Raw genomic sequence first — 15764 nt, 5'->3', positions numbered from 1 at the left:
TCAGACACATTTTTTTTTTGGTCTCATATTTCCAAAAAGGTGAATGCTTTTTAAAAGCTAAATTTAATGAAATTCCCTGTAATGCTTTTATGCATGGAAGACCACACAAATACATGTTTGTGTATATATGCATATGTGTTTGTGTGTATGTGTGTGTGTATGTATGTATTTGAGCTCCTATATATGACAAAGAAAAATTAATTTACTTTTTAATAAAACCATTGCATAGTATTTTAGTAAATGAATAAAATAATTATATTATTATTAACTGATCTGTTTTGCTTTCTTCAGCAGTTTTGTTGAGATATATTAGAGCCATGTTTAGAACATGTATGCAGTAGTTGAGTTCTATAGTATTAGCATTTTATCATATTAATAACATAAGAGTTGATATATTTTAAACATGGCTATTTCCTTAAATCACATTTGTTTATTTTATAATAAATTTTAATTCAGCAAAGTAGATAAAATAATAGTGTAAAATGATATAAATTGAAGTTGTGAAATATAAAGGTTTATGTTAGACATTGGTGGACCCCAAAATTGATTATTCTATGTTAATATCAATTTGCATTGCATTTTAAATTCTTTTTAAATAAATAACAGAGTAAAAAGTCACTATGAGTTTATGAAGCTTTATTTTGGGAATGTATCATTATGTTTTAGACTATTATGTTAATTATATAATATAGTAATGGATATCTAAATACCAGCTTGATAATACTTTCTGTAGCTTATTTTGTTTGATTTAAATTATTATATAAGTAACTCTTGATTTGATTCATTTGGAACTAGCATGTTTTCTTAATTTATATTTTGGCGATATCAAGTCTTCACTGATATTTTGATAAGGTTTACTTAAATCTAAGAAAAATAGTTTGTATTTAATTGTAGAATACTAAAAACTTCTTATTTTCTATACTAGTATAATTTATCATTAAGCAACAAGCATAGTAATGTTCATTTTAGCATCAGTTAATCTACATTTTATCCCTGTACCTTCTTTTCATCCCCAGTGTTTAAAACCCTATGGAAATAGTGCCGTCAGGATAAGGAAAACTGTTTAAGTGAAAAGGAAACATAAACTTAAATATGCCAAACATGCAAAAAAACCCCAAAAAGATCAATTTAGCTAAGAAAATTAAACATTCGTTTTCTCTGAGACTACAACTATGCCCCTCTCTCAAGAAAAAAACAAAAGCTATTATGAAAAATAAGCAGTTTCATTGGTGAGGTCTCAGTCTATAAATGTGGATAAAGTTGGTTTTATCTTAGAATTTTTAAGTTCTGCAATAATTTTGCTTCCATTATGCTTTGATAATAAACAGAATATAGATAAGAAAAAGCTGCCTTCATTCTATAAGAGTTTTATTCAGTAGGATATCACATTTACTTTTTAATTATATTTCTATATGTAAGTTTTTCATCATTCTTGAGTGAAGGACAATAGTAGTGTGGCTACTGAGATTGGGTCAAGATGGGTTAAAAAAACAAAGATACTGATAAAAATAAATTGGAATCATATAAACTGCTGTTTCATATTTGATCATTCAAAAAATAAACAGTGAAAGAAAATACTATGCTAATAAAACTTCTTGCATATTATTAGATAATATATTTAAAATTCATCGAAATATTAAAAATAATAAGATTTATTAGGATAAAGGTCAAATTTGAAGTTATAGGTGAAATAAGATCATTTTAAAAATAGGCTGGGCACAGTGGCTCATGCCTGTAATCCCAGCACTTACTTTGGGAGGCCGAGGCACGCAGATCACGAGGTCAGGAGATCGAGACCATCCTGGCCAATATGGTGAAACCCTGTCTCTATTAAGATACAAAAAATTAGCCAGGTGTGGTGGTGCATGCCTGTAGTCCCAGCTACTCTGGAGGCTGAGGCAGGAAAATCCTTGAACCTAAGTGGCGGAGGTTGCAGTGAGCCAAGATCACACCACTGCACTCCAGCCTGGGCGATGGAGCGAGACTCTCTCATTAAAAAAAAAAAAAAAAAGGCTGGCCACAGTGGCTCACACCTGTTATCTCAGCACTTTGGGAGGTCAAGGCAGGCAGATCACCTGAGGTCTGGAGTTCAAGACCAGCCTGATCAACATGGAGAAACCTCATCTCTACTAAAAATAAAAAATTAGCTGGGTGTGGTGGTGCATGCCTATAATCCCAGCTACTCGGGAGGCTGAGGCAGGGAATCGCTTGAAACCAGGAGGTGGAGATTGCAGTGAGCCAAGATCGTGCTATTGCACTTAAGCCTGGGCAACAAGAGTAAAACTTCATCTCAAAAAAAAAAAAAACGTGAGAGAGAGAAAGGAACTGGGTCAAGGAAGAAAAATATTAGGAATGAGAGTAGAATCTATTTGTAGGCTGACAAGAAGATGCTGAGAGACTGAGAATAGGCAGAAGAAAAGAGAAAATTCCTAGAATTAGGACTAAGGGAGATAGGAGAGGAAGGGATAAAGAACACCTGGAGAGTTAAGCCTTGGAAAAGAAACACCTTGCAGAGATAGATTTAAAGATGGTTAAAAATAGGTGAAATGAACAAAGTAACATGAGTTTTCATCTGCTGGCCTCTATATAGGGCTTTATAGAGAATATTAATTAGAAAAATATTAGGAATAGTAATTACAGTATTTACAATAAGGAATGTTACAAGTGGTTGTGGGATTTGTGGTAGGAATTTTAAAGTTGTTCAAGAGAAACTTTTATAAAAAGCTTTTAAACTTTTATAAAACCCCAAATATGCCTTCCCATGACAAAAGGATATTTTTCTCCTCAGTGGAACATACCTTGTCTCATATTTGAGACTTCTGTGAGAGTACTCCTGTCCCCCAAAATAGAGATTATTAAATTTTATAGGCAGTGAAAGTCTAATTTATAGATGTAAATATCAGGCTGACATGTCAGTTTCGATGGTACCACTTAGTGCTTAGTACTCATGTAGTGGAATTCAAATCTGTATATGCAGTTTGCAACAAGAAAATTAAACTTTGAGAAAACAATGAAAGTATAGTGTTTGTATAATATCAAATTCATAAATTCTTATTTATGAATTTAAGTTTTTTGTTTTTTATGAATTTAAATAATTTTTTTTTATGAGACAAGAGGTGGTTTAATATTGTCATTAAGGACACAGCCTTTAGATTTAGCTTTGGAATTAAATCCTCACTGCCACTTTATCTCGGCTTGATCTTGGACAAGTTACTTAGTTTCTCTGAGCCTCACATTTCCTACCTGTAAATTGGACATAATAATACCTTATAGGGTTTTGATAAGTATGCAATTATGCTTATTAACCAATCAGCCCAATTCAGTAAAGGGTAGCTCTTAGTATTAGTAATTACTTTGTGATTGTTTTTATTCTTTGACTATTTCCTGAAACTTTTGTTAATGAAGTATTTTCAGATAAAACGTATTTATATACTTGATATACTTGTTTATTCTGGTTACATTTTATAATAGGTTGAAGAACTTAATGGAGAAATTACTAAGATTAAAAATGACTTATCATCCCTTAAAGAAACTCATACTAAGTTACAAGAAAATTGTAACAAATGCAATCAGAAAACCTTTGAGGAAGACAAGAAGTTTGAGGTAAAATTTAAGTATGTTGTGGGGTACATCAAAGAAATTAAGACTGTCACTGTAATTTTTTTCCCTATTTTATACTTTAAATTTCTCAACTTAAAAAAAATGAGTATATGCATGTGGTCTCTAATACATTTTTAGTTAATTTCTGTATACAGTATGACATAAGGATTGAAGGTCATTTTCATATGTGAATTTTGAATTGTTCCAGCACAAATATTTGTCAAAAATACTATTTTCTCTCCCATTGTACTTTAGTACTTTCTTTGAAAATCACTTGATCAAATATATGAGTCTTTTTCTGAACTCTTTATTATGATCCATTGATTATATGTCTTATAGCCAATATAACACTGTCTTTATTAATGTAGCTTGTTAAGAAGCTATAAAATATAGCTTAATTCCTTCAATATTGTTCTTTTTTCAAAAAAGCTTTTTGCTATTCTAAGTCCTGTATTTTCTTATCACTTTTAGAATCAGTGTCTCGGTTTCTATTTTAAAAGTCTGTGGGATTTTGATTGACATTCAGTCTTCCAATTGATGAACATGGTATAGCTTCCATTTCTTTGGATATTTTTAAATCTCTCTCAGAAATGTTTTGTAGAGTTTATCATACAGGTCTTGGAAATTTTATATTAAATTTATCCCTGAATATTTTGTGTCTTGGGATCCTAATGTAAACAGTATTTAAAATTTTTATTTTTGTAATTGTTCATTGCTTACATATAGAAGTATATTTTTTTGAGACAAGGCCTTACTGTGTTGTCCAGGCTGTACATGAACTTCTGGGCTCAAGTGATCCTCCCACTTCAGCTTCCTGGGTAGCTGGGATTACAGGGATGGACCACCATGTCCAGTTTATAAGTACAATTGGTTTTTGTATATTGACCTCACTTTAAAATTAATTTATTGTTATAGTAGTTGTTTTCATTGAACTTTGGGGGTTTCTATAATAGATTATCGTGTTGTTTGCAAGTTTAAGACAGTTTTACTTCTTTCTTTCTAAAACTCTGTATGCTTTTTTCATCCCCTCAATTTATGCACTAGCTAGGACCCTCTAATCTATGTTGAATAACAATTGTGAGAGTGGGCATGCTTGCCTTGCTTCTCATCTTAAATGGAGACTATTTAGTCTTTCACCATTTCTTATATGTTTTCATTTATACTCTTTATCAGTTTCAGAAAGTTTCCTTTTACACCTGGTTTGCTGAGCTTTTATCACAAATGAGTTTTTATCATGAATGGTCATTAAATTTTGTCAGATGCTTTTTCTGTATCTATTAAGATGATCGGTTTTTTCTTTATTCTTTTCATATTAATTATATTAATTGATTTCCAGATGTTGAAATAACCTTGCATTCCTGGGGTAAACTTGAGTTGGTCATAATATATTTTCCTTTTTATATGTGGCTAGATTTAAATTGCTAGTGCTTTGTTAAGGATTTTGCATTGATGAGGAATGTGGATCTGTAAGTTTTGTTTATTTTTTCTTTACAATCTTTGAACTGGTTTTTGTGTCAAGTAATACTGGTAAAATAAACTAATATGGAATATATTCCTTTCAATGTATAGGGTTGGTATAATTTCTTTATTGAATGTTAGGTCGAATTCACCAGTGGAGCTATGTGGACTTTCTTGGTTCGAATATTTTAAATAACAAATTCGGTATTATTTACAGGGCTATTCAGATTCTCACTTATTATATTGGTGTGCAGGAAAGAGTTAATATAGCAGCCCTGTGAATGGTGTACTTAGAAAGACCTGCTAGTAAGGTTGGCCCCTGGCTGATGCCTAAAAACTTGAATTTTGGGAGGGTTCTCACCATTTCCTGATAAGAGTGGCTCACTGTATTTAAACTGCTGGTATTCTGAACAACTGGTTTCTTTCTGGGATGCTAGAACTTTGGCACATGCTAGGTAGCGGGTACCTGTATGAACAGCACCCCCCCCCCCACCAAAAATTTGGGCATTGAGTCTCTAATGAGCTTCCCTGGTAGACAACAATTTCACATATGTTGTCGCAATTCAGTGCTGTAGGAGTTAAGCTTGTCCTATGTGACTCTACTAGAAGATGAAGTCTGGTTCCTCCGGATTGCAACTCATGTGCCTTTTCCTTTACCTATTTTTCTTTGTATTCTTTTCTGTATAATACATCTTAGCCATGTGTATGGTTATATATTGATTCCTATGTGTCCTCCTAATGAATCTGATTTTGGTTGTTGTGGAACCACCAAAACAGTCTGGGTAATTTTTATCTTTCAAAGAGCTTGTCGTTTTCATAAGATGTGAAATTTAATGGCTAGGGTTGCTCATAATATTATCTTATTATTATATTCCTCTAGGATCATAGTGATGTCCCTCTTGTCATTCTTAATATTAGTAACCTGTGTCTTCTCTCTCTTGCTGTCTTTTTTTCTTGATCATTTTAGTTGGTATTGGTAACTTGTATCTTCTCTCTCTCTCTCTCACTCTTTTTTTCTTGATCATTTTAGTTAGAGGTTTTCAGTTTCATTGATCTTTTCAAAGAACCAGGTTTTGGGGTGAGTGTGGTGGTTCACACCTGTAATCTCACGACTTTGGGAGGCTGAGGTGGGTAAATCACCTGAGGTCAAGAATTTGAGACCAGCCTGTCCAACATGATGAAACCCCATCTCTACTAAAAATACAAAAATTAGCCAGGCATGGTGGTATGTACCTGTAGCCCCAGCTACTCAGGAGGCTGGGTGGGGAGAATTGATTGAACCTGGGAGGTGGAGGTTACAGTGAACCGAGATGGTGCCACTGCACTCCAGCCTGGGCGACAGAGCGAGATTCCATCTCAGATACCATCTCTACTTAAAATATAAAATTAGCTGAACATGGTGGCATATACTTGTAATCTCAGCTACCCAGGAGGCTGAGGCAGGAGAATCACTTGAACCCGGGAGGTGGAGGTTGCAGTGAGCCGAGATCATGCCATTGCACTCCAGCCTGGGCAACAAGAGCAAAACTCTGTCTCAAAAAAAAAGAAACAAAGTAAAGAAAAACAAAACAACAGCAGCAGCAAACCAGATTCGGGTTTCATTCATTTATCTTCCATGTTTATTTATTTGCTATTTTATTGATTTTTACTATTAACTTTCTTATTCCCTTTACTCTGCTTACTTTGGATTTAATTTGGTTTTCTTTAATTTGCCTTTTTTCTTTTCTAAGTTAACCACTTAAAGCTATAACATTTTCTCTGAGCACTGCTTTAGTTGCATCCCACAAATTATGATACGTAATTTTTTCATTTTCGTTCAGTTCAAACACAACTCTCTCTCTCTCTCTCTCTCTCTCTCTATATATATATATATATATATATATATATATAAAGTATACATAACATACACATGCACACGTATAAACATGAAGCAAAAACCGACAGAACTGAAAAGAGAAAAATAAATTCACAGTTACAATTAAAGATTTCAACATTCTTATCTCACTAATTGATAGAACAGGTACACACGCACACACACACACACACACACACACACACACACACACGCAATCTGTAATGATAGAGAAGACTTGGACAATACCAACCAACCAACTTGACCCAATTGACATTTATAAAACATTCCACTAATCAGCTGGGTGCAGTGGGTGACACCTGTAATCCCTTTGGGAGGGTTGCACTTTGGGAGGCTGAGGCAGGTGGATCACCTGTGAACTGGAGTTCAAGACCACCCTGGGCAACTAAAATAGAAAAAATTAGCCAGGCATGGTGGCACATGCCTGTAGTCCCAGCTACTCAGGAGGCTGAGACAGGAGAATTGCTTGAACCTCTGAGGCAGAGGTTGCAGTGAGCCAAGATGGCACCGCTGCACTCCAGCTTGGGCTGCAGAGTGAGACTCTGTCTCAAACAAAACAACAACAAAAAATCATTCCACCCACCAACAGCAGAACACACATTCTTTTCAACGGCACATGAAATATTCACCAAGATAGACAATACACTTGGCCAAAAAATAAGTCTTAGTATATTTAAAAGGATTAAAGTCTTACCTGGAATGTGCCCTGACCACAACCAAATTAAAATTTCCAAATATCTTCCTATTAATGATTTCACATTTAATTTGGCTGTGGTAAGGGAACATTCTAGGTAAGACTTTAATCCTTTTAAATGCACTAAAACTTATTTTTTGGCCAAGTATATTGTCTATCTTGGTGAATATTTCATGTGCCGTTGAAAAGAATGTGTGTTCTGCTGTTGGTTGGTGGAATGTTTTATAAATGTCAATTAGGTCAAGTTGGTTGGTTGGTATTGTCCAAGTCTTCTCTATCCTTATAGATTGTGTGTGTGTACTTGTTCTATCAATTAGTGAGAGAAGAATATTGAAATCTTTAATTATAACTGTGAACTTACCTTTCTTTTCTCAGTTCTGTCACGTTTTGCTTCATTTTGCTTATATACATCATATACCTGTTATAAGGTATATGATTTATGATTGTTATGACACATTATTTTTCTGACTTCCTGATTAATTGACCTTTTTATCATTATGAAATACCCACATTTATCCTAGTAATATCTTTCGTCTTAAGGTCTGTGTTGTCTGATAATAATACAGCTATTTCATCTTTTGATTAACATTTGCATCATATATCTTTTTCATCTTGTTACTTTTTAATGGGAGTAGTCACATTTCCTTTTCTATGTTGAATTATAACATGAGGAAATCTTTAATGTTCTCTTTTTTTCAGAACTATCGATTGTATTTTGTTACTCTAGTAAAATACACATATTTTCTATTTTAAGCATTTTTATGTGTATAGTTCAGTGGCATTAAGTACATTCACAAGTGGATATGGTTATGTACCAATAAAATTATATTTATAAAAACAGCCAAGCACTGTGGTCATGCCTGTAATCCCAGCACTTTGGGAGGCTTAGGCAAGTGGATCACTTGAGGTGAGGAGTTTGAGGCCAGCCTGGCCAACATTATGAAACCATGTGTCTACCAAAAATACAAAAATTAGCCAGTGGTGATGTGTGCCTGTGATCCCAGCTACTTGGGAGGCTGAGGCAGGAGGATCACTTGAACTCAGGAGGCAGAGGTTGCAGTGGGCTGAGATCCACCACTGTACTCCAGCCTGGGCAAAACAGAGCGAGACTCCAACTCAAAAAACAAAACAAAATGAAACAGGCAGCAGGCTGGATTTGGCTCTTTGACTGTAGTTTGCCAATCCTTGTTCTATAGTTTAATTGTCATGTTTACTTTCCAATAATATTATACCAAGGTTTATAATAAGGTAAGAGACTTAAAATACTACATTCTCATTTTCTCCTTCCTGTCCTTTGTGTTATCATACATTTTACTTCTATATGTTATAAACCCTACCATATATTTATTTATTTTAAAGAATTACCTGATAAAGAAAATAAAAAATGAGATAAAGTATCTTTTGTAGTCACCACCACATTTACCACTTCTGTCACTCTTTATTCCTCTGTTTAAACCCAGGTTATGAGCTGTGATAAGCTGATATATTCCTTCAACCTGAATAACTTCCTTTTAATGTTTCTTTTTGTGCATATCTCCTGGAAGGAATTCTCTGAACTTTTGTTTGTCTGAAAAGGTGGTTTATTTCTCCTTAATTTTAAAGAATATTTTCACTGGATATAAAATTCTAGATGGATAATTTTTTCTTTCATTAATTTTAAGATGCCATTCCATTTTTTTTTTTTTTTTTTTTTTTTTTTTTCATTGCTTCTGGTAAGAGGTCTATGACAATTCTTATATTTATAACCCATCTTTTTAAGTGTCTTTATATCTCTGGCTGCTTTTATGATTTTTCCTTCATGACTGTTTTTAAGCAGTTTGATTATGATGTACCTTGGTATGGTTTTCTTGGTGCATATCTTGCTTGGAATTTATTGAATTTATTGGCTATATATAATTTTCATCAAATTTGGAGAATTTTTGGTCATTTTTTAAATTATTTTTTTTTCTGTCCCCGTCTACTTTCTGGGACTTCAGTTACACAGGTTAAACTGCTTGATATTGTTCTACAGGTAACTAGGTTACTGAGGCTCTGCTGCATATTTTCTCAGTCTTTTTTTCCCTCTCTGCTTCATTTGGGATTGTTTCTGTTGCTGTATCCTGAAGTTCATTTTATTTTTCTAAAATGTCTAATCTGCTATTATGCCTATTCAGTGAGTTTTTAATTTCATTTAATGTATGTTTCATCTCTAGAATTTCCATTTGATTCTTTTTTCTTTTGGGACTTAAAATTTTTCTCTTCATTAGGTTCATATCATTGTCCTGTAAATCACTTGTAATAGCTGTTTTAAAGTTCCTTTGCTAATTATATCATTTCTGTATTTGTTTTTATTACGTTATAAAAAATGACGTAACAGGGAATATTTTCCTGCTTCTCTACCTGTCTAGTAAATTTTTTATTAGATTAGAACATTTTGAATTTTACATTGCTGATTGTTAGTTTTGCTGTCTTTTCAAGAATGTTGGAGTTTCACAGGAGGTTAAGTTACTTGCTGATAAGCTTCATCATTTTGAGGCTTATTTTTAAACTTACGGAAGCATCTAGAATAGCCCTTAACTACAGCTAGTTCATAGCTACTAACTAGTAAGGCATGATCCTGCTGGGGTCTCTACAAAATGTCCCAGGTATTCAGTATGTTCTTTCCTCTCTGGCTGGTTGGAACTCAGAGTTTACCTAGACCTGTGAGAGCTCTGGAAATTGTTCAGCTTGTGGCTCCCCTGTAAGTCTTCATGGACTCTTATTCTTCACATGTCCAACTTAGTATTCAGCAACAGATTAAATAGGCAAATGTCTGGAGCTCTTTTTCTGGGTAGATCCTTCATCTTCAGTACATTGCCTCACAAATTACAGCCACTTTAGCCTCTCTAAATTCTGATGTCTGTCTTCCCAACTCAGACCACCTTGCTTTGCAAGAGTGCCCCTTCCTGTGCTATGGTGTAGAAAGTGTCTAGGCAGTAAGCCTGAGTAATCACAGGGTTCATCTCACTTTTTCCTCTTTCTCTCAGAGAACACAGATTTCCCTGTATGTAGTTCATTCTCTGAAAACTATTGTTTCATATACTATATCTAGTTTTCTAGTAATTTAGAGTGGGAAGGCAGGTCAAGTACTCTGGTATGGATGGAAGTCTAAATTTTAAAAATGATACAATATGCATTCTAGGGAAGTATACTATTTTTAAAGAGCTCTGTAATTAGTCCTTCTTAAAGCAGATATTTTTATTTTTGTAATATACATGTTTTTAATAAAGTAATATTTTGGGCTGGGTGTGGCAGCTCACACCTGTGATCCCAGCACTTTGGAAGGCCGAGGTGGGCAGATCACAAGGTTAAGAGATTGAGACCGTCTTGGCCAACATGGTGAAACCCCATCTCTGCTGAAAATACAAAAATTAGCCAGGCATGGTGGCGTGCGCCTGTAGTCCCAGCTACTCAGGAGGATGAGGCAGAAGAATCCCTTGAACCTGGGAGGCGGAGGTTGCAGTGAACCGAGATTGCACCACTGTACTCCAGCCTGGCAACAGCGTGAGACCGCATCTCAAAAAATAAAAATAAAAAAAAAGATAAAGTGAATATTCATAATACATGTGCTTGCTAACATATTCATTATTTTATCTATGCATATATTCAATATTTATTGAATATTGTGTACATATCACATACAGTGGAAAATTATGGGAATATAGTAAAAAATATGGAGTTTCAAGGAATTTCCAATTTAGTAGCAGAAACAGGTTCAAAAGTAATTGTAGTGTAGTGTGAAAAGTGCTTAAATAGCAACATATTCAGAGTAGAGTAGTGGCACAAAGGAAGGAGAGATCAACTGTACTTAGATGAGGAGGAGCTGCTCAAGGCAGACCTTGCACAGTAGGAGATTTTTTTAGCTGAGTTGACAAAAATAAGTAAGACTTTTCCAGAGAGAGAGAGCATTTCAAGTATGTGGAATAACATAGGCAAACAGTAAGAAATGTGTAATATCATTCAATATGGAAACTAGTAGTTTAGAATGGTTGCAGTATAGGATGCTGGCAATGCAGTAAGTAGCAAAGGAGGCTGAAAAAGATAGGCAGAAGACAGACTAAAGAGGGCAGATAGTCCATTCATAGAAGTTTGTTCTTGACTCTGCTTCCAAGGAAGGGAGTAAAATGATCAGATTTACCTTTCAGAAAGATCATTTTATTGATGACGTGATAGACTAGAGTGGGACAAAACTAAAGACACATAGATCAGGCCAAGTATGATAGCTCATGCCTGTAATCCCAGCGCTTTGGGAGGCCGAGGTGGGTGGATCATGAGGCCAAGAGATCAAGACCATCCTGGCCCACATGGTGAAACCCCGTCTCTACTAAAAATACAAAAATTAGCCGGGCATGGTGGCAGACGCCTGTGGTCCAGCTACTCGGGAGGTTGAGGCAGAAGAATCACTTGAACCCAGGAGACGGAGGTTGCAGTGAGCCGAGATTGCGCCGCTGCACTCCAACCTGGCAACAGAGCAAGACTCCATCTCAAAAAAAAGAAAAAAAAAGACACATAGACCAGCTTGAGAGCACAGCAATAGTCCAGCCAGGAGATATTTATTGTTGTTTTAATATTAATTAATACAACATAGCTTGAGAGTGATAAATGGCAAGTAGTTCATATACCCTCTGATTGCTTATAGCAATAAACGTAGGCTTGCATTGATAAATAAATCTTTCAGAATCCATTCACTTTCAAATTAAAAGCTTATTAATCAGATCATAAGTCATATATTTTCATTTCAGGAAATGTAGACAGTATAGAAACTTTAAAAAAAAGTGAAGATCATGTACAGTCTCACCACCTAGAAGCAGTAATTGCTAAAATTTTTCTCAGGTGTTTTTCTGTACATGTGTTCATCTGGAGATAAGCACACCTATATATTCATATATGTGCACTTAAAAATTAATATACTTTGATGTTTTGTTGCTTTTTTCATTTAGAAATTTCCTTTATCATGATAAAATATATATAACATAAAATTTGCCATTTTAACCATTTTAAAGTGGTTATATTTAAAATTAAAATTCAGTGGCATTAATTACATTTGCAGTGTCATACAATTATCATCATTATCCTCTTTCAAGTTTTTCATCACTTTGCAACCCTTAAACAGTAAATCTCCACTGTCCCCACTCCTCAGCTCTTGGTAACTTCTAGTCTACTTTCTGACTCTATGAATTTGACTATTCTCTCTCTATTTTTTTTCTTATTTTTTATTTTATTATACTTTAAGTTCTGGGGTACATGTGCAGATCATGCAGGATTGTTACATAGGTATACACATGCTATGGTGGTTTACTGCATCCATTCCCTGTCATCTACATTAGGTATTTCTCCTAATGTTATCCCTCCCGAATCCCACCACCCTTTGCTATCCCTCCCTTAGCTCTCCCACCCACACAACAGGCCCTGGTGTGTAATGTTCCCTCCCTGTGTCCATGTGTTCTCATTGTTCAACAACCACTTACAACTGAGAACATGCAGTGTTTGGTTTTCTCTTCTTGTGTCAGTTTGCTGAGAATGATGGTTTCCAGCTTCATCCATGTCCCTGCAGAGGACATGAACTCATCCTTTTTTTATGGCTGCATAGTATTCCACGGTGTATATGTGCCACATTTTCTTTATCCAGTCTATCATTGATGGGCATTTGGGTTGGTTCCAAGTCTTTGCTATCATAAACAGTGCCGCAGTGAACATACGTGTGCATTTGTCTTTATAATAGAACAATTTATAATCCTTTGGGTATATACCCAGTAATGAGATTGCTGGGTCAAATGGTATTTCTATTTCTAGATCCTTGAGGAATTACCACACTTGTCTTTCACAATGGTTGAACTAATTTACTCTCCCACCAACAGTGTAAAAGCATTCCTGTTTCTCCACATCCTCTCCAGCATCTGTTATCTCCAGATTTTTTAATGATCACCATTCGAACTGGCATGAGATATCTCAATGTGGTTTTAATTTGCATTTATCTAATGACCAGTGATGATGAGCATTTTTTCATATGTTTGTTGGCTGCATAAATGTCTTCTTTTGAGAAGTGTCTGTTCATATCCTTTACCCACTTTTAGATGTGTTTTTTTTTTCTTGTAAATTTGTTTAAGCTCTTTGTAGATTCTGGATATTAGCCCTTTGTCAGATGGGTAGATTGCAAAGATTTTTTCCCATTCTGTTGGTTGCTGGTTCACTCTAATGATAGTTTCCTTTGCTGTGCAGAAGCTCTTAAGTTTATATCCCATTTGTCTATTTTGGCTTTTGTTGCCATTGCTTTTTATGTTTTAGCCATGAAGTCCTTGCCTGTGCCTATGTTTTGAATGGTATTGCCTAGGTTTTTTTCTAGGCTTTTTATGGTGTTAGGTCTTATTTTTAAATCTTTAATCCATCTGGAGTTAATTTTTGTATAATGTGTAAGGAAGGGGTACAGTTTCAGCTTTCTGCACATGGCTAGCCAGTTTTCCCAACACCATTTATTACACAGGGAATCCTTTCCCCATTGTTTGTTTTTGTCAGGTTTGTCAAAGATCAGATGGTTATAGATGTGTGATATTACTTCCGAAGCCTCTGTTCTGTTCCACTGGTCTATATCTCTGCTTCGGTACCAGTACCATGCTGTTTTGATTACTGTAGACTTGTAGTATAGTTTGAAGTCAAGTAGTGTGATACCTCCAGCTTTGTTCTTTTTTTCTTAGAATTGTCTTGGCTATGTGGGCTCTCTTTTGGTTCCATATGAAGTTTAAGGTGGTTTTTTCCAGTTCTGTGAAGAGGGTCATAGGTAGCTTGATGGGGATAGCATTGAAACTATAAATTACTTTGGGCAGTGTGGCCATTTTCACAATATTGATTCTTCCTAACCATGAGCATGGAACGTTTTTCTATTTGTTTGTGTCCTCTCATTTCCTTGAGTAGTGGTTTATAGTTCTCCTTGAACAGGTCCCTTACGTCCCTTGTTAGTTGTATTCCTAGGTATTTTATTCTCTTTGTAGCAATTGTGACTGGGAGTTCACTCATGATTTGGCTCTCTGTTTGTCTGTTATTGGTATATAGGAATGCTTGTGATTTTTCACATTGATTTTGTATCCTGAGACTTTGCTGAAGTTGCTTATCAGCTTAAGAAGATTTTGGGCTGAGACGATAGAGTCTTCTAAATATACAATCATGTTGTCAGCAAATAGAGACAATTTGACTTCCTCATTTCCCAATTGAATACCCTTTATTTCTTTTTCTTGCCTGATTGCTCTGGCCAGAACTTCCAATACTATGTTGAACAGGAGTAGTAAGAGAGGGTACCCTTGTCTTGTGCCAGTTTTTAAAGGGAATGCTTCCAGTTTTTGACCATTCAGTATGACATTGACTGTCGGTTTGTCATAAATAGCTTTTATTATTTTGAGATATGTTCCATTGATACCAGTTTATTGAGAGTTTTCAGCATAAAGCATTGTTGAATTTTGTTGAAAGCCTTCTCTGCATCTATTGAGATAATCATGTGGTTTTTGTCTTTGCTTCTGTTCATGTGATGTATTATGTTTATAGATTTGCATATGTTGAACCAGCCTTGCATCCCCGGGATGAAGCTGACTTGATCATGATGGACAAGCTTTTTGATGTGCTGTTGGATTCGGTTTGCCAGTATTTTATTGAAGATTTTTGCATCAATGTTCATCATGGATATTGTCCTGAAATTTTCTTTTTTAGTTGTGTGTCTCTGCCAGGTTTTGGTATCAGGATGATGTTCATCTCATAAAATGAGTTAGGGAGGATTTCCTCTTTTTCTATTGTTTGGAATAGTTTCAGAAGGAATGGTACCAGCTCCTCTTTGTACATCTGGTAGAATTTGGCTGTGAACCCGTCTGGTCCTAGACTAGAGCAGAACTGAAGGAGATAAGAGACCCAAAAAACCCTTAAGAACATCAATGAATCCACAAGCTGGTTTTTTGAAAAGATCAACAAAATAGATAGACTGCTAGCCAGACTAATAAAATAGAAAAGAGAGAAGAATCGAACAGATGTAATAAAAAAAGATAAAGGGGATATCACCACCAATTCCACAGAAATACAAACTACCATCAGAGATTACTACAAATACCTCTATGCACATAAGCCAGTATATCTAGAAGAAAT

The 15764-nt window shown here is 35.0% G+C and overlaps 1 protein-coding gene across 1 annotated transcript in view; it reads left to right on the top strand.

Moving 5' to 3' along the window:
• Nucleotides 1-15764, top strand: part of CCDC73 (coiled-coil domain containing 73) — a 162988-nt gene that overhangs the window by 125647 nt on the left and 21577 nt on the right. Inside the window, exon 14 of the mRNA XM_017514250.2 lies at nucleotides 3472-3603. Within this exon, the coding sequence (XP_017369739.2) occupies nucleotides 3472-3603 (132 nt within the window). The remainder of the gene's footprint in view (nucleotides 1-3471; nucleotides 3604-15764) is intronic.

Source organism: Cebus imitator, unplaced genomic scaffold, assembly GCF_001604975.1.
Source record: "Cebus imitator isolate Cc_AM_T3 unplaced genomic scaffold, Cebus_imitator-1.0 Scaffold521, whole genome shotgun sequence".
Classification (NCBI taxonomy): Eukaryota; Metazoa; Chordata; class Mammalia; order Primates; family Cebidae; genus Cebus; species Cebus imitator.
This window is presented reverse-complemented; position numbering and strand designations above follow the sequence as displayed.